The 24,332-nt window shown below is 42.9% G+C and overlaps 1 protein-coding gene across 2 annotated transcripts in view; it reads left to right on the plus strand.

Moving 5' to 3' along the window:
- Window positions 1-1,192: 1,192 nt before the first annotated feature.
- GSDME (gasdermin E) overlaps window positions 1,193-24,332 on the plus strand; it is a 69,522-nt gene continuing 46,382 nt past the window's right edge. For both annotated transcript variants that reach the window (XM_040259765.1, XM_040259766.1), the window contains exons 1-3: window positions 1,193-1,260; window positions 9,347-9,576; window positions 14,321-14,513. In XM_040259765.1, coding sequence (XP_040115699.1) covers window positions 9,366-9,576; window positions 14,321-14,513 — 404 coding nt within the window. In that variant the 5' untranslated portion in view covers window positions 1,193-1,260; window positions 9,347-9,365. The remainder of the gene's footprint in view (window positions 1,261-9,346; window positions 9,577-14,320; window positions 14,514-24,332) is intronic.

The following is a 24,332-nucleotide window of genomic DNA, read 5'->3' on the forward strand; positions in this document are numbered from 1 at the left end:
GCTGAGAGGAGCTACAGCAGAGGATATGGGGGCAGGCCCCAAAGGATCATTTTTCATCAGGATGGGCTTCCCATTCTTTGCCTCAATTTACTTATTTGTAACTTGGACTTCCAACCAGTTGCTGTGAGGAGTAAATGAATCAGTCAATGCGTGTGAGGTACTTAAAACCATGCTTGGTGACAGTAATTGGAAAGTGCTATATAAATACTAGCTGCTGATCTTATACTATCTTCCTCAAGCATTTACTTGAAAGGCAGTGGACAGAACAAAAAAGAAAGGGAAGAATTTGAAGACGCTAAGTAACTGTTGCACAAAAAGCTCCTGTACTCTCAATTACAGGAGGTTACTTATCTAGCCAGAGGACTGGGCTTCGTGGTGGGAACTTCATTAACATACAATTTACAAGGATGTTTTTGAGGTTAATGGCCAAGGTCAGGAGACAATAATCTCTATAACAAGCCAGTGCAATTTTATGAGGACAGAGAAACAACAGCATGGATACAAAGTCTCTTGACAGGACCAAGACAGTGATTCTTTTTCTTCCAAACTCTCTAATCAGTGTGGCCAGGCAGAGGACAAAAAGGGTACCATTCTCTTGACCATCTCTATTCATTCATTCGTCCAACAACCAAGACTTAATTGTTCATCTACCCTGTGCCAAGCAATGGAAAGACGAGTGAGACCTCGCAGTCTAGTTGGAGAAATGAACAAGAGGATGCATTAATTAACTCAATTACTATCATCCATCAGGTACGGTGCTAGGTGCGGGGTATAGTGAACAAAACAGACAAAATCTCCCCCCACGCCCACTCCTCGCACTTGTGGAGCTGGCATTCTAGGGAAAGACAATGCTTGAAGTAAGTATGAAATCCTAAAAATAAAGCATGCGAGGAACTAGGGCGTGTTCCTGTAGGGTGGTGGACTGGCTGTACTTTTAACTGAAATAGTCAGGGACAGTTTTACTGATAAGGAGGTGGGGTAACTCAGGATATGCCCAGGGCATATGGGAGCCCAAGGGGAAGCCCCGCGTGTCTCCGTGCCCTGCTGAGGGCAGCCCCAGAACTCAACACTCTCCAGTGCCAGTTCTGGAGCTCATTCCTGCCTCCGCCGCGCCGGGCTCCAAGGGGCGGGGCCCGAGCAAAGGTCCTGCCGCCCGCCTTCTTCCCTCACGATCCCCCGCCCCGACTCGGCCCGGCCCGGCCCGGCCCGGCCCGAGGGCTCCTCCGACTCGACCGGCGCGGGGCGCGGGGCAGCTGCGAGGTAAGTCCGGTGTCTGGGCTCGGCTCTGTCGGGGTCCGGCCTTGACCTTGGGGAGCCGAGGCCGCGCGGCCCTTTCTCTCTGGGACACCCGCCGGCTTGCCCCTTAGTTCTAAGGGGGACGAATGGGTGGGCTGACGGAGCTGGACCGCCGGCCCCTGGCGTCCCCCCCTCCCCCGTTTCCAGCCCCGGTCCCCCACCCCACCCCTTTCCCATCCCATCCCCCTCCTCTCCTCCACTCCATTGCCACTTCCCTCTCTGCTGTTGCTAGCGCAGCGGGTACCCACTGCCCCTCTTCTGTGCGCCCCCTCCCCATTCCTTCTTTCTTTGTCTTCCGGTTTCTCCTGGCTGGGCTCTAGATGGCCGCGGGCGGGGCGCGTGTGTGCGGGGAAGGAAGGCGGGGGCCGGCGTGGAATTCTCTCTCCGGCCTGGACCGAGTCCCCATCCCTGGCGTCGGGGATCCTGGGCCCCGAGGTTACGGAGGAGGAGGAGGCCAGGCCCCCCCGGTAGGTCTCGGCCTGGATGGGATGACATCACCGCGCTCACGGGGCCTTCACGTGCGGACCCGGGACCGCTTCCCATCTGTACCTGACCAGGAAAGACCAGAGGGCGGTCTTAGAACGGCGTGGGTTCTAGCGGGTTCGGAAAAACCCTCTCACAGATTCTGCTCCGTTCAGAGGACTGGTGAGAAGGAAGGATGCGTTGGGATCGATGGATGCCTTTAAGAGGCGAATAGATAATCTAGTTGGAGTGGAATGAGAAGTGCTGTGGGGTCGGAGAGAACAGCTGAAGAAATGTAGAGTAAATAAATCGTTTTCCAAAGCCACCACCAATGAGCTCTTTTCATAAACGAAAACAGCCGGGAAAAGATGAGGCCAGACAATTAGATCTGAGAAGTACCGCCCAAGCCCTCAGCAGCTCCTTAAGTTTTCCAGAAGTGCTTTTGTTTTTGCTCTTTTTGAACCCGCAAGGGGAACCAATGGGTTCTTCTTTACTTAATCAGTCTCCTGTTACGTATTCTACTTCCCCCAAACCTTTGCTGCCTCACCCTCCTTTTACAAGCTCATGCCTGCCCTGTGACTACCGTTTTTTATTTTTTTTCCATATTTTTATTTTAGAAAGAAATGATAGAGTTCCTTGTTTTTAATTTGCCTTACTATAGAAATGAAGGCACTGGGCTGTAAGCATTGGAACATACAGAAGAATGACACCTCTGTTTAAAGTTAATAGACTCAATTTCACTTTGTTGTTTAGAAAACTAAAAACAGTTCAAAATGTGCTGAAGTTGTTAAGAGACAGTAGTACTAATAGCAGGGTCTTGTTTTCCTAGGTAGTGAGGAAATAGCATGTTTTATAGCCATGGTTTTTGCTTCCATCATAACTGAAGTTACCCTTTCGAGCACATTTTCTTACTCTACAAAATGAATCATATGTAGTTCAAAAAAAAAAAAGCTGACTAGGGTGTCAGCAGAGCAGGTGGTCCAGGACTCAGGCTTGGGAGACAGGTGGACCTCAGTTGGAATCTGGGCTCAGCACTAATTCTCTGTTTGAGGTTCACTGCCTTCTAGTCAAAGGCCTCTGGGAACAGCAGGTGGAATTGAAGGAGTTGGGTTGTTCCTTGCTGAATGAGGGAGGCTTTGCTCCATGGGCAACCCTGGGCTTCTCCATAACTGGGTGTCAGAAAGGAGTTACAGGGTTTGGACTTCTAGGCGATTTGGGGAAGAGTTTAAGGAAATAGGACTTTACTCTGGATTGGATGCCACCAGAAAGTGTGGCAGTTTCTCTGGAGTATCCTTGTAAATCATGTCTGAAAGGAGTGAGGCTAAAACTGCTGTTGACTGAAAACCACAGTTACTTATGTGTCAGGGTTGGTGGGGGAAATGGGAGTGTTTGGTCATTTTTGTGGTTTGGACAGTTTTCACATTTTGACTGTGGTCAGATAAGACTATAAAAGGTCTTGTTTTGGTCTTGATTTATCATGACCACCGAGTGGCCTTGCCTGATGTTGCTGTCCTGTGACATTGTTCGTGCCAGCCAGGAGAATGCTGGGCCAGTGCCTGCAGCCCCAGGGCTAGCTGATTGTACCAAGCCAGTTCCTGGATGTCTGGGTTGCTGCTTTTTTTCTTGTGTTCTTGAGCAAATAACATCTTTGCACTTTAGTTTCCACTTCTGTAAAACGCAGACAATACCTCCTGAGGGTTGTGGTGGAGACTCAATGAGGAAATATGTAGAAAGGAGTTAGCCAGTACCTGGCACATAGCAGGTACTCAGCATATAGTTACCCCCTCTTTATCTCGTGGATGTTGAGGTTTCTTAGAAGCTCAAGCAGAGGCCCGTTGATCAACTGGAGCTGCAGAGGAGAATCCTGAATTGGGAAGAGGTAGGGTTTTTTTTTTTTGCGGGCTTCCCTGGTGGCTCAGAGGTTAAAGCGTCTGCCTCCAATGCCGGAGACCCGGGTTCGATCCCTGGGTGGGGAAGATCCCCTGGAGAAGGAAATGGCAATCCACTCCAGTATTCTTGCCTGGAGAATCCCATGGACGGAGAAGCCAAGGGGTCGCAGAGTCGGACACGACTGAGTGACTTCACCATCACCAGGTTTTTTAGCAACTCAAAGATGTGATCATTCCATCACACTGAATCAGTCTTGAGATTCCATCACACTGAATCAGTCTTGAGGATGGTCATGAGCGATTGTACTGTCTTCTAATGCTGTCACCACCTTGGCAACTATTTTTTAGATTCTTTGGTCCCAGTTGGCCGTGTGCTGTTTTGACTTTGTGTCGTTGTCTTGCTTTTTTGGGCTCGTCCTTTAATGTCTCTTGTCTAGGAGTCTGAGCTGAGCTTTCATGTCATTACTGCCTTGACTTTGACTCTCTGAGTTCTAATCTGATTCAAGTTGGGGAATCACAGAGGCTGATGAGATGTTTGCTAATGGAATTCTTCAGGCCCAAGTGAGGGAGCCCAGGCTCTTTGGTACAGCTCTAAAGTGCAGTGGAGTTTTAGGCCTTGAGCATTTTGACCTTGACCTCTAGGGAGGTTATTTTTATCTTCTTTCGGATTGGAGCATTCTGGAAATTTGAATCTGACGTCTGGCTTCTAGTTGAGGCATTATTGCGCTTGTCTGTGTCAGGCAGCTTGAGTTCTAGATCTTTTAGTGGACTCTGGGCATATTATTTAATCTTTCCAGGCAGGACAGTTACTTTAGTTGTTTTGAGAATCAGACAGCAACTTATTGGCTCCCAATGCCACGTGATAAACTGTATTGTGTTCAATTTTTAGCTTATATCTTGGTTCATCTCTCTGATTTATTGAAAGCTTCTAGGAATGAAGAAAAGGCAATAGAAAATAAGCTAAGGACACAAACAGTTAAGGAAAAGATATATAAACAGGCTGCGAACAAAAAATGCTTGAATTCATTTATATTAAAATGTGTGTTAGTTGCTCAGTTGTGTCCAACTCTGTGACCCCATGGACTATAGCTGCCCAGATTCCTCTGTCCGTGGAATTCTCCAGGTAAGAATATTGGAGTGGGTTACCATTCCCTTCTCCAGAGGATCTTCCCGACCCAGGGATTGAACCTGGGTCTCCTGAATTGCAGGCAGATTCTTTACTGTCTGAGCCACCAGGGAATCCTCTTAAATTATATTAAAATAACATGACTTAAAACTATACTGAGATACTATTTGTCACCTATGACTAGCAAAAATATGAAAGGTTGATAACCTACTCTTGTTGCTGAGACTGATACTTTCATACTTTATTGGTGAAACTGAAAAATGGTACAACCTATAAATTATTGATGCCTTTACCCATTGGTCTAGCAATTCTTCTTGAAATCTCTCTTCAGATACTCTTGACCAGTAGTCCCTGACCTTTTTGGCACCAGGGACCGATTTTGTGGAAGATAATTTTTCCATGGACTAGGGGTGGGAACGTGGTTTCCTGATGATTCAAGTGCATTACATTTATAGTCCACTTTATTTTTAATGTAGTGCTGCCACTGATCTGACAGGAGGTACTGGTTCATGGCCTAAAGGTTCAGGACCCCTTCTCTTGCCCATGTAGGAAGGGGACATACATTCAGTATTTAGCATGGCATTTTTATAGTAATAAAAATTTAGATGTAACCCAAGTGATCAGCAATATGGGACAGGTTAAATAAGCAATGGTACATCTTTGGGAAGGGGTATTATGAACTGTATTATGCAGAGGGTACTCACCATGGAGAGATCTCTAGGATATATTGCCACATGACAGAAAGCAAAATGCAGAACAGTGTACATTCCTTTTATATTCGTATAAAGAAATATGAAGCTGATATACTTGAAGGGGAAAGGGGTGAAAAGGTAGATGGGACCTGGGTAGGGATGGGATTTCTCAGTTTGTATCTTTTCCTATAGTTTAGATTCTCGAGCCATATAAATGTATTGTGTATTCAAATATAGTAATTAAAAAAAAAACCCAAACCCTCTAACTTTAGCTTCACAAGGTAAATATTCTCAGTTCTTTGATTAAATAAATCTGAGTCTAGTAAAAACCTCCGAAGCAGTAGTCACTTCTGTTAACTCTTCTACAAACAACCTACCTTGTCAACAGGCTATGTTTGATCTAGATTGAAAAAAATTAAAAATTAATTTAGGAGTTCCCCTTCTTTATCCTCTAATCCCTCTGGGGAGGAGTGGTGTCATTACTAAGACTGCTGCCTGTAGCAGATGGGTTTTGTTACTTTTTTTTTTAATAGCAGGCCTGATGTATGTTCTTCAGAGACCTGTTTAATCTGAAGTCAAGGTAGTGAACTCCCTTCCCAGTTGCCCCAGGAAAGAATGGAAACCATAAAAATGGAGATCCTGACACCCCTGGTGAATTGAGGCAGGTTTTGCTGCTGCTCTTCTTTTGGCGCAAAGCAGGGTGAAATCCCCCAGGTGACTGAAAGTGAGTGCTAGTCGCTCAGTCATGTCCGACTCTTGGCAACCCCATAGACTGTAGCCTGCCAGGCTCCTCTGTCCGTGGAATTCTCCATTGGAGAATTCTAGTGTTCAACCCAGAGATCAAACACGGGGTCTCCTGCGTTGCAGGCAAATTCTCTACTGTCTAAGCCACCAGGAAAGTCAGGTCATTGAAGAGACCATATTTTGTTAAATGTTCTTTCCTTGTGTTTGACAAAATAAACTTTGCGTCTTATGCTAGATGCTCTCTCAGTGGTAGTACGCCTTACTGTCCCCACCAATCTGCTGCTTCTCAGATCCCTCTCTTCATAACTGGCATCTCCATCTCATCAGCCAAGCCAGGCCTGCGCTGTCTGCAGGCCATGCTGGGGAGCCTCCTTTCTTTCATCAGAAACCTCACATCCAACCAGAGTTCTGGGGAAAGCACCAAACCAGCATCTTTTCTGCCCTTACGGCACTGATGTAGTTCCTTCCAGCTGATCTCCTGTTTCATTTCCAGAAGATCTGTCTAAGTGACTACTCTGATCACACTGCTCCCTATATAACCCCTCTAGTGGCTCCTGCTGCCCTGGCCCTCAGCAGGGGAGGTACAGGCCTTCAGGACCAACACTGAGTCTTCCTCATCCTTGTCTTTTGCCCCTCCCTGCTCTGGAACCTGGCAGTCCACTGCAGGAACCAATCCCAGAGCTTGCAGAGCAACTCTAGGTCTGTCAAAGGAGTGGCGATGGGCATAGCTACACAAACCCATGTCTCTTGATCATTACGACCTTGCTGGTCCCAAATCTTAGAAAATCTTCTCCACCTGTCCTCCACTTCCTGCAAGTGCTGAGCCTTTATAGTTGCTCATCTGCTAGAGCCTCCTCTCAGTACTCCTTTGCTGACTTAGTCTCTTTTCTACCGAGCCCACAAAATGCAGCTGTGATGCTGTCTGCTTCAGGACAACTTCTGCGACACTGTGTTTCTTTCCAGCTTGATCGAGATGACTTTTTCTTGGTTCATTCCTTGTAGCAATCTCTGTCAATATATAGCATAAAACTTAGCTGTTTATTTCTCCTTCTGGTCACCAAACTAGTAGCTCATTAAGGTGAGAGACTGCCTTTTGTGTCTGTATCCTGAGTGCTTAAACACAGTACCTGGGTATAGTACATCAGTTCAGTTCAGTCGTTCAGTCGTGTCTGACTCTTTGTGACCCCATGAATTGCAGCACGCCAGGCCTCCCTGTGCATCACCAACTCCTGGAGTTCACTCAAACTCATGTCCATCGAGTTAGTGATGCCATCCAGCCATCTCATCCTCTGTCGTCCCCTTCTCCTCCTGCCCCCAATCCCTCCCAGCATCAGAGCCTTTTCCAATGAGTCAACTCTTCGCATGAGGTGGCCAAAGTACTGGAGTTTCAGCTTTAGCATACTTAAGAATAATTAATGACTGATTCAATAAATATTTTGATAAAATGAGTTCTCTGATAAAAGAACAGGGTTAGATGGCTATAAAATAATCTAAGAGAAGGTACTTTAGAGAAGAATTAATGATGGTAAAACAAAAAGTTTTAATGTTCTCGAGAAGATCCATGGTAAAGAACTATTAGTAATTAAATATCTGAGATTATGTTTTCTATGTGACTTCCAGATACCAGGGTACAAGTATAAAAAAAAAACCACAGTTCTTGTGCACTAGACATTTTAACCTCTTGTGCATTAGACATTTTAACCTTTGTGGATAGTTATTTCAATTTGTGCGTTTTTTTAATAATAGTTGTCATGTATGTGTGCACATATTTATGTATTTTGCATGTGTACAGCTATGTGCAGTTTATGTGTTGTGAATTGTTTATAACTTTTGTCCATGTGTCTCCTACCATTTTTAACCCTTGATGTACTTTGCAAAAGTTTTTTTTATATGTTAAGTATTCTAGTTTTTTGAATTATAAACATTTTCTTAGTTTGCTATTTGTCTTTCTAAAGGCCTTTCTCATCCTACAACTGTACAAATATTTGTTTGTCTTTTTACTTTTATGGTTTCACTTTTCCTTAAAAACCCTCTAATCCACTGAGAATTTGCTCTTGTGTGTGCATGAGATGGGTCTTCCCAGGTGGTGCTGGTTGGTAAAGAACCTGCCTGCCAACACAGGAGATGCAAGAGACTCGGGTTTGATCCCTGGGTTTGGAAGATCCCCTGGAGGAGGAAATGGCAACCCATTCTAATATTCTTGCATGGAGAATCCCACGGACAGAGAAGCCTGGTGGGCTACAGTCTGGGAGGTCACAGAGTCGGATGTGACTGAAGTGACTTAGCATGCATGCATGGCATGAGATAGGGATATGACTTTATTATGCTTTTTCCAAATGTTTAGCCAGTTGTTCTAACAGTTTATTGAAAACTGTAGACATCTTCCAGTGAATATAGTACATTTATATCTTCCAATGTGTCTTTCTTTTTTTCCCCTCCAGCTGAAGAGTGACTGGGCTTTTCATTTCTGGGTTTAAAAGTAATAGCTAGTCATTTTACATTTATGGATAAGGGAAGTCACACAATGTAAAGAAAAAGCACATTCAACCCTTCAAAGAAGTAGTCATAAGTAAGATGCAAATTTGGGTAGTCAGTATGCTGTTCAACAGATATTCCCAGGTCTCTGCCTTCCAAATACTTGGTATTTCGTGACCATTATGATTGGCTGAGGCCATGTGCCTAGTTCTTACAAATTGAGTGAATGTGATATGTGTCAGTTTTGGGCTAGAGCATTTAATTCCTGATGTGTGAGACTTTTCTAGAACCTTACTTCCTGTTGGCTGATGACTGATGATGTTCAAGAGGGTGTCTGCCCCTTTAGCCTGAATCCCTGAATGACTGCAAGAAGCAATGCCTCCTGTTCTGGATGTGTAGTGTGAGCACTAAATACACCTTTCTGATGATAAGCCGCTGAGATTTGGAGGCATAACCTAGCCTATCCTGATTTATACTCATATCCTCTTTGAGTATTTCAATTTTTTATTTTTTAGACATCAGCTGAACTCAAGCTAGAGGCTTCTCTAAGGAGAAGATATTCTTTCATGAATACTGATTGATACTAGGAAGAAATAAGGTAATTTCAGGAAAACGTTATTAAATAATAACTTTCTATATACATATATATATATTTTTTCCAGGTAATCTGGAGTTCTCAAAATGTTTGCCAAAGCAACACGGAATTTTCTTAAGGAAGTTGATGCTGGAGGTAACCTGATCGCAGTATCAAACTTGAATGACTCAGATAAATTACAACTTCTAAGTCTGGTGATCAAAAAAAAGAGATACTGGTGCTGGCAGAGACCCAAGTACCAGTTTTTATCTGTCACTCTTGGAGATGTACTCAGAGAAGACCAGTTTCTGAGTCCAGGTATGTTTCTTTGATTATGTTTACAATTAGTTCCAGATCAGGAGATGATTCTTCTTTTAGACACACGTGTCTTATTTTGTTGTTGTTGAAGTCACTCAGTCGTGTCTGACTCTTTGTGACTCCACGGACTGTAGCCCACCGGGCTCCTCTGTGCATGGGATTCTCCAGACAAGAGCACTGGAGTGGGTTGTCATTTCCTTCTCCAGGGCATCTTCCCCACCCAGGGATTGAACCCACATCTCCTGCACTGCAGGCAGATTCTTTACCAATGAGCCACTGGGGAAGCCACATGTTGTCTTGAGTGATTATAATGCCATACCTTATAATCAATTCTCCTGACTCTTTGCTTACTGTTTTAAAGACATATCCGTTCTGTTTTCTTTTTTATTCTGTTTTTGGCTGTGCGGGGTCTTTTTTGCAGTGCGTGGGCTTCTCACTGCAGTGGCTTCTCTTGTTGTAGAGCGTGGGCTCTAGGGTGCACAAGCTTCAGTAGTTGTGGCATACAGCTCAATTGCTCTGAGGTGTGTGGACTCTTCTCAGACCAGGAATAAAACACGTGTCTTCTGTATTGGCAGGCAGATTCCTACCCACTGTTCTTTCCACCAGAGGAGTTCCAATATTGCAATCTTTGGTATAAAAGTACAACATGCCCACTTGAAGATGTTGTGGCTCCTCAGTGAAAGTGGGCTGAAGTTCTACCCCAATTTGGCTTAACATTGAGGTTGATGATGCCCTGGACCCATCAGGAGAGTGTGAAAGATTTTATTAGTCACATAATGAAGCTTTTCTGGGGAGAACATGGTAGATTCCCAAGGCTGGTCCAAAAATAACTAGAGAGAAGGGGGGAAAGATGGGCTTAGTTGTCCTAGTGAAGAGGAGGTATGGCGAGGGCTCTGTATGGGTGGGGCTCGCAAGGTTCAGTTTGCTGCTGGTGCCAATGGAGAGAGTACCTGAAGTTTCTCACCTGATTGCCCAGGTGTGTAACAGAAAGGAAAGGAGATAGTGAGCTTGAAATATCAGACATCAGAAATACTCCTCATTATTAAGTATTTATAAAATATAGAAAGGCAAGAAAACAAGTCAATAAAAATTCCTCCATCAAGTGTTCATTTCCATTATATTGGATCTTTTTTATCTCTGCCTCTAATTTTTGAAAAATAACACTGGAAACATACTACATGTAATTTTAATATACTCCTTATTTATTTTTTTATTCAGCCTTGTATATTTAGATTTCTTAGTATGGTTTAAATATTTCTTAGTACTGTTTTCAATAAGCAGTGTGTATGCACCCTAATTTGCTTAACCAGTCCAGTTTAGTGCTTTGTATATAGGGTTGCAATGAATTTTTTTTGTTTGTTTTTCCTTTAAACAATTGTTTTAGCATAGATTCTTTTTTTATTAAAATTTTTGTTTTTCTTGAGATATAGTTGATTTACAATATTCTAGTTTCAGGTGTATAACATAATGATTCAAAATTTTTGTAAAGTACATTCCATTTATAGTTATTATAAAATATTGGCTATATACCCTATGCTGTATAATATATTGTTGTGGCTTATTTATTTTATACATAGCAGTTTGTACCTCTTAATTCTCTACCCCCATTTTACCCCTCCCTGCTTCTCTCTCCCCTCTGGTAACCATTAGTTTGTATCTGTGAATTTGTTTCTTTTTTATTATACTCACTGTTTGTTTTATTTTTTAGATTCCACCTATAAGTGATAATGTACAGTGTTTATCTTTCTCTGATTTATTTCACTTGGCAAAATACCCTTCAAATCCACCCATGTTGTTGCAAATGGCAAAATTTCATTCTTTTTTTATGGTTGAGTTTTATTCCATTGTGTATGTATGTGTGTGTATATATATGCCACATATTCCTTTTATATTCTTCTATTGATGGACACCTATGTTGCTTCCATATCTTGGCAATTGTAAATAATGCTGCTGTTAACACTGGGGTAGCAGAGATTCTTAAATATGCAATTACTGGACCAGAAGTTGGGAGCTTTTCAAAGACTTTTGGTACTCATTCCTACCCAACTTTATGAAATATACTGATGTATGAAAGTACCATCAGCTCTTAATTACTGGACTAAATGATGTTCAAGTCTTCTTTTAGCTTTCAAGTTCTTTAATTTTGTAATTGCATTTTTCTCTAAAGGGTAAAAGTGACAGAGGAGATAATTTGAGTTGACAAATAATCTCTAAACTTTCTTCCAGACCAGCCTTCTAGCCAGTACTTTCTTCAGCCAGGCCCATTATCAGAGCTGTCAAGCAATGAGCAAGTGAATTGATAATGATTTATGTCATGTTTTCCCCCTGGATATTGGGTAGAACATTTATTGAATGGTATAACAACTAGCTATGAGGAAACACAAGAGGAAAAAAAAAATCACAGAGCAGCCCATAAACCGCTGAGTAATTGGAATGCACCACTCTGCTGCTGGCCTCTTCGTGGTGTCCAGAGAGCTCCTGTTAGATGGGTCAGGTGAGATGAGCAAGTCCCACGCATGTTCATCAGCTGAGGCCGGAGCTCGCCTCTGCGTCTGTGTCCTGTGGGTGTTAGGGCTGTGATGAGAGGTGCCTTCTTCTTTGTCTGCTGAGCAGGTTTGAAATGCCTCACCTTTGTCATCCTTGCCCCTGGCAACAACGCTGGAGTGTTGTGTTGTGTTCCGGGATGTGGAGGTTAGAGGAGAGTGACTTGATTGCCCCAGTGCCAGCCTGTCGGCTTCCTCACTTTCCCCTCCACCTGCAGCAGTGGATGACTCAGTGCAGACATGTGCACAGATGCCATCTGTCTCAGAGCCTGTCTGTGTCTCTCAGGGCATTTTGGAATACACAGACAGTCCTGGTTATCCCCGGCTGCTGTGGGGTCCCGTCCTGCGGTCAGAGTTTCCAGGAGTGGTAATAAGCCTGATGGGGACCAGAACTGGGAGCTGCGGGTAGAGTTTCTATCTGTGTAGCACTCTGTACAAGCCAGGACAGTCCTGTTTGTTGGGAAATGTTGTTGCTCTGGCCTAAACCCAGTGGATAAATGGAGCACGTGCTGTGTGCCAGGCTTTGTATTACCTGGTTTAGAGACACCAGCTTCCAGCAGAATCCATCAGGTAGGTATTATGAATTATCTCCAATTTGCATATGACAAACCTGAGGTTCAGGGAGATGGATGATACCCAGGTCTCCCAACTAGGAATATTAGAGTAGTGATCAAATCTTGAGCTCTTAACAGCTGCTCTATGCTGCTTTCCAAATCAATTGCCAGAATGTTTGTGTTCTCAAGATGTAAATAGGAAAAGGCTTTGATTTGGGCATTTTCCTAAACTTCTTATTTTTGGTGGAGATGTTTACTTTGTAAATTTCACAGATAATGAGTGGTGATTAATTCTCATTAACTCTGGCTGAGGAATGGGTTTTCTTGACTGGAGTGATAGAAGTATAGGTGTTGGGGGTGGTGCCTAGGTTTAAAGAAGCCTTTCAGACTCCCAGTAGATTTGAATCCATTATGAAGTGTCAGCAGGAGCCCAGGAGAGCCTTGGGTCAGGGAAATGAAAAGGGTCAGTGTCAAGCTCCTAAGAGACCCTCAGTGTAGCCTTCTTTGAATGATGGTGACTGAGACTAATTTTATGGTAGTATTTCAGTCAGTTCAGCTCAGTCGCTCAGTCGTGTCCGACTCTTTGCGACCCCATGAATCGCAGCACACCAGGCCTCCCTGTCCATCACCAACTCCTGGAGTTCACTCAGACTCACGTCCATCAAGTCAGTGATGCCATCCAGCCATCTCATCCTCTGTCGTTTGGCTCAATTAAAAATAAGGACAGGAGACGTATAGAGACATGAGAAGGCTAAGATCCTCAGACATGTTTACCTTGGTGTTCAGATTAAAAAAAAAAAAAGGCAGATCCTAAAGGCAGTCTGGTATGACCTGATGAGGAACATGGCAATTCCTACGGGAGCTAATTGAAGCTGGTACACCAGCTGAGAGGTGGCATCATTCTTTATTGTCTGGGAAGCCAGGAAGGAAGAATGGAGAGTCTGGAGCTTGCGTACTCCAGGATGGAAGCAGGGAGGAAGGGCATGCTCACTGACTTTATCAGAAACATGGAGATAAGGAATTGCTTGATAAATCGAATGACTGGGTAGAGGTCAGATATAAACAGCTAAATATGGGGAGAACTGTTTGAATGGAGATGGTAATGAAAGCCAGGGGTGTGTTCTTCAAGGCCACAGGGGGGTGGAAGGGAAAATGCCCAGGGACAGGTTCAGGCGGCTGATCTGCCAGATATGGGTCAGGCAGGCCACGCCCTGGATGGGCGGGTGAGCAGAATGCCAGGCTGCTGGGTTTTTTTTTCTGCTTAGGTGTCATCCTCATCCAGTCCCTTCATCCTCAAAGCACACATTTAAAACATCTTATTTACTTACCTGGGTAGCAGTTAAACAGATGTTTACTTCGTGGAACTCTAAAGATACTTTTGGTGCACATGTCTATATGTGTGTATATTGGACTTGAAAGATGAAAAAACAAAAAAGTACTCAGTAGCGTCCTTGGCCACCAGTACACACTACACTCTCAGTCAGCGTCCAGGTTCTTTTGTCCGTACAGCGTGGCCGCCGGCTCTCGGTTCTGAGTGCAGACCTCGTGTTTCCCACGGGTTTCCGCAGGACTGGAAAGCTAGGTGACCTGAGGCACAGAGTTGGCCACTTTGTCATCAGATTCCTCCGCATGTCTTATTCACTGCAGTGGTCGTGGAGTCGGACTTTGTGAAGTACGAGGGCAAGTTTGAAAACCATGTGAGTGGGACCCTGGAGACAGCCCTGGGGAAGGTCAAGCTGAATGTTGGTGGCAAAGGCCTTGTGGAGCATCAGTCCTCCTTTGGAAGCCTGAGGAAGCAGGAGGTGGACTTGCAGCAACTCATCGGAGATGCCCAGGAGAGGTAATGGGAGTTCTGCTCGGCATTCTGACTTGGACGCGCCTCTCGTTTAAATTTTTAAAGAGTTACTTATTTGCTTTTGACTGTGCTGGATCTTCGTGCCTGTGCGCGGGCCTTCTCCAGTTGCGGTGAGTGGGGGCTGCTCTCTGGTTGCAGTGTGCTGGGCTCTCGTTGCGGTGGCTTCTCTAGTTGTGGAACGTGAACTCTAGGTGTGTCGCTCAGTAGTTGTGGAGCATGGGCTTAGTTGCCCTGTGACATATGGAATCTTCCTGGACCAGCGATCAAACCCATGCCCCCTGCATTGGCAGGCGGACCACCAGGGAAGCCCCATGTCTCTCATTTGTAGGTCATTCCGTGGGGACTTCTCTGGTGGTCCAGTGGCTAAGACTGCAGGCACCCAATGCAGGGGGCGTAGGGGAACTAAGATCCCATAAGTGTGGCCAAAAAAAAGGTCATTTGTATCAGCAAACATTACTGAATGCCCCTCGCTGAAATGTGATGATCTGTTAGTCTGGACTTTCACTGTTCTTAGCCCGAGAGGGGACACTTGGGAAACACTTTAAAAGGATGTTACTTCAGGCAAATGTGTACTTGTAAAGAATCATATGATTTATAAAATACCAGCAGTGAGACCGCTCTGTTCTACATTTTGGAATATTAAGATCAGAAGTGGGAAAACCACACTCCTCTCTCTGGTTCTTTATGATTTTCTGATTAGGGAAAGAAGAAAGCAGGTGAGGTACTTCAGGGGAAGAGCTGGTTTTTAACTCTGAAATCTTGAAGACAATTCCGCATTGTTTAGATTTCAGTAAATACAATTTACTCCAGTAAAACTGAAACCTGTAACTCGGATTGGGACTTGAACCCGGCCAAAACCCATAATGTTCCAACTGAGATCACACACCTGTTTTTAGGACTTAATGAAGGTCAGGTTCTTGGTGTCTCATCACAAAGAATTCAGTGAGAGAAAGTGATAGGTAAGAAGTGAATTTGGAGAGAAATACACTCCACAGACAGTGTGGGCCATCTCAGGCAAAAGCTGTGTCAAAATATGGTGCGGTCAGCCTTTATGAGCTGCGTAATTTCATGGGCTAGTAAGTGGGAGATTATTCCAGCTACCTTGGGGAAGTGGCATAGATTTCTAAGAGTTGGGCCACAGCCCCCTTTTTGATCTTTGGTTGGCCTTGGGTCTGTCATGGTTCCTGTGGATGTCATTTTGCCAGCTTGATGTGTTAGAATGCGTGTACACTGAGGCTGAAGGTTTAGTGGAAGTCGACTAGTCCACCATTTTGGACCCACTTGGTTCTAATCAATTTATGTTGTGTCTTCTGGCTATGTCATTTTTTCAAAGGTTGTGCCCTGCTCTCTTCCCTCCTATTTCAAAATGATTTGTTGATATTTAGGCACTAATTTGTGTCTGACTCTTTGCAACCCCATGGACTGCAGCATGCCAGGCCTGCCTGTCCGTTGCTGTCTCCTAGAGTTTGCCCAAGTTCATGTCCGTTGAATTGGTAATGCCATCCAACCATCTCATCCTCTGCCACCCTCTTCTCCTTTTGCCTTCAACTGTCCCAGCATCAGGGTCTTTTCCCGTGAGTTGGCTTTTCGCATCAGGGGCCAAAGTATTGGAGCTTCAGCTTTAGCATCAGTCCTTCCAATGAATATTCAGGGTTGATTTCTTTTAGGATTGACTGGTTCGATCTCCTTGCTGTCCAAGGGACTCTCAAGAGTCTTTTCCAAAAAAAAAAAAAGTCTTTTCCAGCACCACAATTCAACAGTATCAGTTTTTCAGCACTGAACCTTTTTATGGTCCAACTCTCACATCTGTTTGAAAATGATAATACAGTATTATTTTTACCTTATGTTTCTTCGGCATTCCTCAAGTAACTGCTGAATGAATGCCTACTACATACTGTTCTACATCTTGGGGATTCTGAAGTGAACAAAACCCTAACATTTCTGCCCTTTATTCTGGGGAGAGAGAGAGACAACATGTAACTAAGTGATATATATAGTATATTGATGGGGCTCACCAGAATGGAGGAAAATTTAGCAGAGAAGGGAGATAGAGGATGCCAGGAATGGGGGTTATGACTTGAAAAAGTGGCCAAAGAAGGCATCCTGGGGAAATTGGCATCAGAGAAAAGACTTGAAGTTGGGGATGGGAGTGAGTGTAAAGGTGTCTTGGGTAAGAAAGTTGTAGGCAGAGGTGGTGTGGCTGGAGCTGAGGAATCTGGGCAGGAGCAGGTGAGGTCAGAGCGGCCCAGTAGGACCTTGCAGGCCACTGAAAAAACTTTTAACTCTCGCTCAGAACTTCCCTTGTGGCTCAACGGTAAAGAATTGCCTGCAATGCGGGAGACCTGGGTTTGGTCCCTGGGTCAGCAAGTCCCATGGAGAAAGGAACAGCTACCCACTCCAGTGTTCTGGCCTAGAGAATTCCATGGACAGAGGACCCTGGCGGGTGACAGTCCGCAGGGTTGCAAAGAGTTGGACGCGACCTAGCGACTTTCACTTTTCTTTTCCTGGGTGAGGTAGGAAGACACTGGAAGACTTTGAGAAGAGAAGTGACAGGATCTAACGTATGTTTTAGGAGGATCATTCTGGCAGCTGAAGAGAGACTGAATGGGCAGATGCCAGGAGTCCTACTGAGAGGTTATTGCAATAGTCCTGATAAGAGATATTTCTAATTGAAAGGTTATTATAGTAATCCTGATGGGAGATGATATATCCATTTGTACAGAAACATATTTGCATTTTCTTGTGTAGTTTATCACCCTTTTTAAAACAGAAAATGCCAACCCAAATATATTGAAAAAACTCACTCATGTAGAGGTAGCTTATCTCCTCTTTTCCAGTGTTTTTAGGATTATATGAAATATGTTTGCTCATTGAATAAAATACTGTTTAAAAATCAATAAAAACTACCATAAAACTCATGTATCAATCATTTGGTGGGCAGAATTTGTACAGATAATGAGGATGCTTGAGCAGCTGAGGTCTTCAGAACCTATCCACCTTTCCACTAAGCTCTGATGTTTAATGGAGTTGAAGGACAGTGGTTGTTATTTGACTATTGCCTCATGGCACTTTCTAGAACTCCAGGACTCCACTGAGTTAGGACTCAGAGGCAGGAATTCCCTTTCTCAAAGAACTTTAAGCTCTCTCTGGTGACATGAGGTGGAAGGGACAGCAATCTCTTTCTCTGATAGTCATGACCTTAATTATCTTTTCTCTACTGATTTTCTTCTTTGGTAAAGAGGCATTTTCCTTCTCTACTGCAATACCTACTGGGGGCATACTAGAAAAATATTTTCTGTTTATCTGAAAATGAAATTTAACTTGGGGTCTTATATTTTTATTTGCTAACTCTGGCAAATAAGGGGGAAGAGGGGCAGAAGAGCTGGTGGTCCCTCCCTGTCTTTAGTCAGCCCTCTATAGTGTGTTTCTATTTCAGTCTTGTTATTTCTGTTTGAAGATCCAGTTTGGCATGCTTATAATCACATTTCCCAATATAGGTTTCTCGCTCATCGTGATTCAGGTGTAGAAGATTGTGCCAATAGGAAGCATATGGGGAGAAGTCAGTGAGTAGAGATGGGAGAAAATATTCTCAGAAAAAGAGGCTAAGACCAGAAGTTGTAAGTGGGGAGACAGGCAGAGAGGGAGGGGGAAGTATCTGCTGACCAGCTACTGTGTGCTGGGCACTTTATGGGCATCTTCTCCTTTCCTCTACACAGCTGTCTCCTTTTAGGCCTGAGGATCTAAGGCTCAGGGAGGAGAAGTGACTTGTTCTCAGTCCCAGAGCTCAATTTGGGTGCTGCAGCTGAGATTCATCCCAGGATTTTCTGACTCCAAAACTTCTGTTCTTTCCTCTATATCATTCTTGAACTGACTCTGAAGCAAAGGAGTTGACTGAGATAAAAGTAGTTAAAATTATAACAGGAGATGTAAAGGCAGAGGCATGAACCCAGGTCCCCAGTGAGGGTACCTAGGGGGTGCAGTGTTCCAGGCACCTATGAACAGCCTGAGCAAGCACATATAAACAGCTGGTCCACCCACCTGGAGGTGCCCGCACGAAGGCATGAGATCATCTTGGGAGAGTTTAGACATTCTTTGTACAGGTGATGGGGAAGCAATGGCCTGTGTGGAAGGGAGAAGGGAAGGGGCAACACTGGGAATACATTTCAAGTCTAGAGATGGAAAACGTGTCTTATCACAGTCACCTCTCCCTTGTTCTGTTGCTAAGAGGTAAAGTTGAGCTAGAGCGGGAGGAAAGATGAGGACTTGACCATAGGATGGAGATCATGTCAACGTAACATTCTTGTTACTTCATTTTGGAATAATAAATTCTTATCTATGTAGTCTGCCTGTCTTTGGACTCCCACAGCATCATCATGTTGATAAGACCGGCTGTTTGATACATGCACAGCCTTGGGAGTGGTGATTAGTAATGCTTAAGTACTGTATGTTCTTGAGGGTTCATTTGCAGTCATTTTTATTTCAGGTCATTTAGATAAGTTGTCATCTGTGTACAAGTTATTTTAGTCCTCGGAATTCAGAGTATTTGTTTTACTGTTTGTGAGATGTGTGCACATCTCAAAAACAAGCTTCATCTAGCATTAAAAAAAACCCAGGTACACGCATATATAACAGTTATCCAGCATTGTTGGGCATAAAGGCTATCCCTAGGACCACAGGACTTACCTTCCAGATGTTGGAGATGACCCCTTTGAATGAGAGCTCTAGTTTATTGTAAAGTATTTTTGATGGAAAACAGTGTATGACTTTTCCATAATGACTCAGCTTCATGTTTTATTCTTAAGACCGAGTATTATTTATTCTATGATAAACTCATTAGTCTTTCCTCCTTGTCTTCTGTTGTCAGCTGCTATTTATGGATGCTTTAAGTATAATTGCCACACCCATTCCATCTCCGCCACTAATCTAGTGTTTGAAGAACTTTACTCCTGGTAAGTAACTTCTGCAGACCCTGAAGTCAGGGTCACTTCTGGCCTGGCCTCGGTTTCTCCAACTGTCAGTGGACTAGCCGGACTAGAGGTTCTTTAAGAGCTTTCTGTGGACTAAATGTAGAAGTGAGTGGACCTGAGTGCACGCATCAGTTCCTTCTTGCATTCAGAGCCTTGGTTCCAGCTGATTTACAGAGACGGTGCCACATTGTGCTTTCCTGACTGTTTTGGGTTTAAGGAGGGGTGGCTATAACTGTACAGTCACATCCCACTCTCACTCTTTGGTGTATTGTAAAGCAAATTTTGGTTAAAAAAAAGATTACCTTTTTCCATGAATACATACTAATTAGAAGTTTGGTTCTTCATTAAGCATCCCAACTTGTAAACTATATGAAATTAATATATCATGCAAGCAATGTGTATGGCAGTGATAAACCTTCATAATTATTTAAAGACTTTTAAAATTATATCCAAATAGTCTTTTTGTATCTGAATACAAATTCCACAAGTTTTACACACAAGTGTAGTGGTAGTGTTAGTCGCTCAGTCATGTCTGACTCTTTGTGATGCCATGGGCTGTGTAGCCCGCCAGGCTCCTCTGTCCATGGTGTTCTCCAGGCGAGAATACTGGAATGGATTGCCATTCCCTTTTTCAGAGGATCTTCCTGATCCAGGGATGGAACCCAGGTCTCCTGCACTGCAGGCAGATTCTTTACTGTTTGTGCTACAGGGAATTTAAATACTATTTATTATGGCTTACATATGACCTCTAAAGTTACTGTGATAGCTGTCTTGAGTGCAATTGCAATGATATTTCAAAAGATATTGCTGCGATTTATGCCAGAGAGTGTTCTGCCTATGTTGTCACCTAAGAGTTTTATAGTATTTGGCCTTACATTTAGGTCAGTTTATTTTTGTGTATAGTGTCAGGGTTTGTTCTAATTTCATTTTTTATGTGTAGCTGTGCAGTTTTCCCAGCACCACTTAGTGAAGAGACTGTCATTTCTTCATTGAATGTTCTTGTCTCTTTGTCATAGATTAGTTGGCCATAGGTGTGTGGGTTTATCTCTGGACTTTGAATGCTGTTCCATAGATCTGTATTTCTGTTTTATGTGCTAGTACTATAGTGTTTTGATGACTGTAGCTTTGTAGTAAAGTCTGAAGTCAGGGAGCCAGATTCCTCTGGCTCTGTTTTTCTTTTTCAAGATTGCTTTGGCTGTTTGGGATCTTTTTTGTCTCCATTCAGATTTTAAAAAATTTTGTTCTAGTTCTGCGAGAAATGCCATTGGTAATTTGATAGGGATTGCACTGAATATGTAGATAGCCTTGGATATTGTAGTCGTTTTGAAAATATTGTATCTTCCATCTGTTTGTGTCATAATTTGATTTCTTTCATCAGCATCTTGTAGTTTTCTGAGTACAAGTCTTTTGTGTCCGTAGGTAGGTTTATTCCTATGAATTTCATTCTTTTTGACGTGATGGTCAATGTGTTTGTTTCCTTAATTTCTTTTTCTGACCTTTTGGTGTTAGTGATTGAAATGCAGCAGATTTCGATATATTAATGTTGCATCCTGCAACTTTGCCAAGTTCAGGGATGAGCTCTAGTAGTTTTCTGGTAGTGTTTTAGGATGTTCCGTGTGTAGTATTATGTCATCTGCAGACAGTGAGTTTTACTTCTTTTCCAACTTGGATTCCTCTTATTTCTTTTTCTTCTCTGATTGCTAGGACTTCCAAAATTATATTGAGTAAAAGTGGTGAGAGTTGACATCCTTGTCTTGTTCTTGATCTTGGAGGAAATGCCTTCAGTGTTTCACCATTGAGAATGATGGTAACTGTGGGTTTGTCCTATATGTTCTTTATTATTTTGAATTAGGTTCCCTCTATGCCCACTTTCTGGAGGGTCCTTTAAAATCATAAATGGGTTTGAATTTTGTCAGAAGCTTTTTCTGCATCTATGGAGATGATCGTGTGTTTTTTAAAAATTTATTTTTAATTGCTTTACAGTATTGTGTTTGTTTCTGCCAAACATCAACAGGAATCATTGTTGGTACACACATGTCCCCTCCCTCTTGAATCTCCCTCCCACCCCTCACCCCATCCCACCCCTGTAGGTTGTTAGAAAGCCCTGGATTGAGTTCCCAGAGTCAAACATCAAATTCCCATTGGCTGTCTGTTTACATATGATAATATGTTTCCATGTTACTCTCTGTGTACGTCCCACCCCCTCCTCCCTCCCCCAGCACTGGGTCCATAAGTCTGTTCTTAGTGTCTGTGTCTCCTTTGTTGTCTTGCAAATAATTTAATCAGTACCATCTTTCATGAGAAATGCTGGGCTGGAAGAAGCACAAGCTGGAATCAAGATTGCCGGGAGAAATATCAATAACTTCAGATATGCAGATGACACCACCTTTATGGCAGAAAGTAAAGAGGAACTAAAAAGCCTCTTAATGAAAGTGAAAGAGGAGAGTGAAAAAGTTGGCTTAAAGCTCAACATTCAGAAAACTAAGATCATGGCATCTGATCCCATCACTTCATGGGAAATAGATGGGGAAACAGTGTCAGACTTTAATATTTGGGCTCCAAAATCAGATTCTGATTGCAGCCATGAAAGTAAAAGACGCTTACTCCTTAGAAGAAAAGTTATGACCAACCTAGATAGCATATTCAAAAGCAGACACATTACTTTGCCAACAAAGGTCCGTCTAGTCAAGGCTATGGTTTTTCCAGTGGTCATGTATGGATGTCAGAGTTGGACTGTGAAGAAAGCTGAGTGCCGAAGAATTGATGCTTCTGAACTGTGGTGTTGGAAAAGACCCTTGAGAGTCCCTTGGATTGCAAGGAGATCCAACCAGTCCATCCTAAAGGAGGCCAGTCCTGGGTGTTCATTGGAAGGACTGATGTTGAAGCTGAAACTCCAGTACTTTGGCCACCTCATGCGAAGAGCTGACTCATTGGAAAAGACCCTGATGCTGGGAGGGACTGGGGGCAGGAGGAGAAGGGGATGACAGAGGATGAGATGGCTGGATGGCATCACTGACTTGATGGACATGGGTTTGGGTAACTCTGGGAGTTGGTGATGGACAGGGAGGCCTGGTGTGCTGCAATTCTTGGGGTCACAAAGAGTCGGACACGACTGAGCGAACTGAACTGGCATGAACTGAACTGGACTGAACCATCTTTCTAGGTTCTATATATATGCGTTAGTATACAATATTCATTTTTCTCTTTCTGACTTACTTCACTCTGTGTAATAGGCTCTAGGTTCATTCACCTCATTAGAACTGACTCAAATGCATTCCTTTTTATGGCTGAGTGGTATTCCGTTTTATATATGTACCACCACTTCTTTATCCATTCATCTCTTGATGGACATTTAGGTTGCTTCCATGTCCTAGCTATTGTAAATAGTGCTGCAATGAACATTGGGGTACATGTGTCTTTTCAATTTTGGTTTCCTCGGTGTATATGCCTAGGAGTGGGATTGCTGGGTCATATGGTGGTTTTATTCCTAAATGTTTAAGCAGTCTCCATATTGTCTTCCATAGTGGCTGTATCAATTTACATTTCCATCAACAGTGCAAAGGGGTTCTCTTTTCTCCACATCCTCTCCAACATTTATTGTTTGTAAACCTTTTGATGATGGCCATTCTGACCAGTGTGAGGTGATACCTCATTGTAGTTTTGATTTGCATTTTTCTAATAATGAGCTATATTAAGCATCTTTTCATGTGTTTGTTAGCCATCTGTGTCTCTTCTTTGGAGGAATGTCTTTTTAGGTCTTTTGCCTACTTTTTGATTGGATTGTTTGTTTTTCTGGGATTGACTTGTATGACTTGTATGATTGCTTATATATTTTGGAGATTAATCCTTTGTCGGTTGTTTCATTTGCTATTATTTTCTCATTCTGAGGGTTGTCTTTTCACCTTGATTATAGTTTTCCTTTGCTGTGCAAAAGCTTTTAAGTTTAATTAGGTCTGACTTGTTTATTTTTGTTTTTATTTCTGTTACTCTAAGAGGTGGTCATAGAGGATGGTGCTGTGATTTATATCATAGAGTGTTCTGCCTATGTTTTCCTCTAAGAGTTTTATAGTTTCTGGTCCTACATTTAGGTCTTTAATCCATTTGAGTTTATCTTTGTGAATGGTATTTGGAAGTGTTCCTTATTTTTGACAAAGGAGGCAAGAATATACAATAGGGCAAAGATAGCCTCTTTAATAAGTGGTGCTGGGAAAACTGGACAGCACATGCAAAAGAATGAAATTAGGACACTTTGTAACACCATAAACAAAAATCATATGGTTTTTATTCTTCAGTTTGTTAATATGCAATATCATATTGATTCATTTGCTTGCACTGAAGAATCCATGCATCCTTGGGATAAATCCCACTTGATCATGGTGTGTGATCCTTTTAATGTATGGTTGGATTTGGTTTGCTAGTATTTTAAGAATTTTTGCTTCTATGTTCTTCTATATTGGCCTGTAATTTTCTTTTCTTTCTTTTTGTTATGTTTATTTGGCTTTGGTATCAGGATGATGCTGGCCTCATAGAATGAAGCTGGGAGTGTTCCTTCCTCTACAGTTTTTTTTTTTTTTTTGGAAAGAATTTCAAAAGGATAGGTGCTAACTTTTCTCTAAATGTTTGATAGAATTCGTTTTGAAGCTGTCTGTTCTTGGACTTTTGTTTGTTGGAACTTTTAAAATCACAGTTTCAATTTCAGTACTTGTAGTTGGTCTGTTTGTATTTTCTGTTTCTTCTTGTTTCAGTCTTGGGAGGTTTTGCTCTTCTAAAAATTTTCCATTTCTTCTAGGTTTTCCATCTTATTGGACTGTATGTTGCTTGTAGTAGTCTCTTACGA

The sequence above is a fragment of the Oryx dammah genome, unplaced genomic scaffold (genome assembly GCF_014754425.2).
Source record: "Oryx dammah isolate SB20612 unplaced genomic scaffold, SCBI_Odam_1.1 HiC_scaffold_18, whole genome shotgun sequence".
Classification (NCBI taxonomy): domain Eukaryota; kingdom Metazoa; phylum Chordata; class Mammalia; order Artiodactyla; family Bovidae; genus Oryx; species Oryx dammah.